This window comes from Branchiostoma floridae, chromosome 7, assembly GCF_000003815.2.
Source record: "Branchiostoma floridae strain S238N-H82 chromosome 7, Bfl_VNyyK, whole genome shotgun sequence".
Classification (NCBI taxonomy): domain Eukaryota; kingdom Metazoa; phylum Chordata; class Leptocardii; order Amphioxiformes; family Branchiostomatidae; genus Branchiostoma; species Branchiostoma floridae.
In genome coordinates this window covers 14,890,900-14,894,264 of record NC_049985.1, presented here as the reverse complement: position 1 = coordinate 14,894,264, position 3,365 = coordinate 14,890,900, and the positions used below count along the sequence as shown (strand labels likewise).

General features: G+C 41.9%; 1 protein-coding gene across 1 annotated transcript; it reads left to right on the top strand.

Moving 5' to 3' along the window:
- The first annotated feature begins 455 nt into the window (after positions 1-455).
- On the top strand, positions 456-3,237 carry LOC118419982 (cytochrome P450 4F2-like). Its single transcript, XM_035826686.1, has 4 exons — positions 456-649; positions 1,575-1,657; positions 2,075-2,140; positions 3,077-3,237. Exons 1-4 carry the CDS (start codon positions 482-484, stop codon positions 3,174-3,176), a joined length of 417 nt encoding a protein of 138 aa, XP_035682579.1. The 5' UTR covers positions 456-481; the 3' UTR covers positions 3,177-3,237.
- Positions 3,238-3,365: the final 128 nt, after the last annotated feature.

Here is a 3,365-nt window from a genome sequence, read left to right as displayed (position 1 = left end):
CTTCGTTCTTTTCGCACTTTCGGTACTTTCCTTTTCGTTCCTTTTCGTTCGTTTTCGTTCCTTTTAGCTCCTTTTCGTTCCTTTGCGCTCCTTTTCGTTCCTTTTCGTTCCTTTTCGCACTTTCGGTACACCGCTGTCACACTGCGCGAAAATCGATCGAACGACGAGTTTCCGAGCTCTACATGACATTTCCGGCGGTAATATACGTCCGGTGTTTTCTTGATCAGCCCGCAATTTTTAGCGAATTTTGGGAGTCGCCCAATGCTCGATGTGCACCGAAACTTGTTCTTAACATCAGCGACTAGTCGCCGGTGATCTTTGAGGTCGCAAAGCTTTGAGATGTCGTTAGCTAAGATATACAATATCAAGGCCCATTTTAGTTACAAAACGTCATAGTTTTGCTCTCTAAACTACGCGTGGCCTAAATATCTTTACCCAATATCACTCCAGGGAAGACCTTCAGAAACTGCCCTACCTGACCATGTGCCTGAGAGAAGCCATGCGGTTACATAGTCCCGTTCCCCTCGTCATGCGCACCATGTTGGAGGACACTGTGATTGACGGCGTGACTGTTCCACAAGGTTTCTCAGTAGCCATCCACCTGTACGGACTGCACCATAACCCGGCTGTGTGGGGACCTGATCATATGGTACTGTCACTCATTGGTCCTGTCAGCCTCATCCTCCTACGCAGGGACATCCAACAGCCAAACCGCCTGTCTGGATGTACCCTGTTCTTTTAACCGTCACCCTTAGTTCCTGACCGCCCTGCTTATAAATATTAATGAGCTTACCCGTTTATATACGAGACCCCTTTTGAAAACAGAAAGGCCTAGCCCATTCTCTGATTGGCTGACAGCTGGGTTTTTTTGGGGGGGCGTCCACAGGAACTAAGAGTGACGGTTGAAAGAGCAGGGTACATCCAGACAGGCAGTTTGGCTGTTGGATGTCCCTGCGTAGGAGGATGTCCCTCATTTTGCATTGGTCCTGTCAGTCTGTACAGTTTATAAAATGTGAATATTTATACTAGCTCCTGTAGGCCAAGATGGTTTTATCTGTTGAAAACATATTGTTTTTGCTGGTGTGTTTTTCTTTCTTTTTCGTCTTCTGTCATGGAGGTTCAATTGAAGCAACCATGCAATACTTGTTAATGTGGTTCTAACTTTCCTTAAAATAGCTATATTACACACAAAAATAAATGCACCAGAAAAAATGACTTTGTCAAGAACAATTGAGCATATTTGATTGTATGCCAAAATTTTTATCACAGTAATTCAATTAATGAATCCATAAATTATGTTAACGTTTTGGCGACGCCTTAGGGGCGAGCCTAATGGTATGTATTGTGTGTGAGTAGCTTGACAAGGGGCAATTTACTGGGAGGAAAACGTCCTGCATTTTCTCGATAATGTTGCCTTTCTTGTTGATATATTTTTTATATCAACTTTTGAGTTGCCACCACAATAAGCCCACAAAAATTAGTCTTTAATTGGTTTTCATTGCGATTATCTTATTAAATCAGCACAGTGGTATCGCTTGATGACCTGCATATTACCATTGGTTGTTTCGCTACAGGAGTTCGATCCGAGTCGTTTTCGCCCTGAGCGCATGAAAGACAGAGACTCTCACGCCTTCTTGCCGTTTTCTGCAGGACAAAGGTCAGCTCTTCTTTATTTGTTTGCATGGATTGAAAAAAAGGCTTTGTAGGTTAGCTGTTTTCTGTCAGGACATACAGTAGTCAAATCATCAAGAGATAGTAACATCATTTGTGGCGTCGGACGTGGCGTAACTGGTAGAGCGTTCGGCTCGGAATCTATAGGTCCTGGCCTGAGTGCCCCCGACGTTGTGCCCTTGGGAAAGGCACTTTACACGACCTTCCTCACTTCACCCAGGTGTAAAAAATGGGTAACTGACTTCGGTCGGGGAAGTAAACGACTACCTTTACCTTCTGTCTGTACCGTGTATGTGTCACTGTTAATATAAGTTACAAAAACTTGAGTGCAGTACCACATTGTCCTCGTCTGTCCAAAAGCAAATAGAAAAAATAGTAACATCACATTATCACCCCTGTTCAGAAACTGCATCGGGCAGAACTTTGCCATGAATGAAGCGAAGGTGCTGCTTGCAAGGCTGATACACAAGTAAGACAAGATACCATTTCCACTACGTATGGTATGATACATGAAACCTGCATATACCAGGAACAACGTCTGTTTGCACCTTAAGCGGGTAGCAAATTATGCAAACTGACACTTAATTTTCATATTTAATGAGGAAAATCTATAATTGTTGTAGTGTTTTCCATTATAGGACTCAAATACCTGTAACATATGCAGTTTGTGGCAGGTGGAACATTAACAGATACCTATCATGGAAATACGTTCCTGATTTGCATAAGTATTGTAAAAGTGCCATAATTCATCTGAGTGCTAAATGGTAGTTGCACCTTAAGCAAGTACTAGTATCTCACAGAAGCTGAGCGGTCAATGAATTTCATCGATATAAAAATAATATTTTTACACTTTGTGCGTTTTGTTGTCTTTTTAGTCATACTTGTACGTTTTGCATGATGTTCCCATTATAAAGCCAAGGGTACATGTGGTATCTCACTGCACTTGGGGCACCGATGCGGCACTGCGGGGTTCGAAATATTACTCAATGAAGTTCAGAGATAAAGAAAGAATTTTCGCACGTTTTGTGCTTTTTGTTGTCTTCTGTTAGACATACTTTTACGTATTACGCAATATCTACATTATAAAAAAAAATCGGCGAACATAACACAACGATATCGCAGTGAACGAACCCCGCAGTGCAGCACCGGTGCCCCAAGTGCAGCGAGATATACCACCTTTCCAATTTAGGACGAAACGACGCCGCCAACGTGCCCCAATCCAGTGAGATACAAACTTGAGCAGAGCAATAGAAAGGACCTTGATGCGTTTTATTCTACGTAGACCTATTCGAGCAGTTGTGTGATATATGCTTGATGGACAATTTGAACAATTCTTCACTTCAATTACAAACGTCATTGACCATACGTGTATGAATTACAGTTTCTCTGTCTTTTGATTTGACAGATTTATCTTTGAAGTCGACCCGACTCGTCCTGCGCAGAAAGATGTGCTGATCGTCATGTGCGCCAAGGACGGGATGTGGATGAAAGTCACGCCAGTCTGAAAAGACTTTAACATATACATGTAGCTCTAAATTGTCTAAACAATAAAACTGAAAGTTTGAACCTATTTACATTTAGAAACATTGGGGAAGTAACGGTACAAATATTCCTTTATATAGAACAATTTTCAAACATTTATGTATTTTGTCATTGTTACAACATGTTCCAACAATTTGCGTACCAAGCTACGT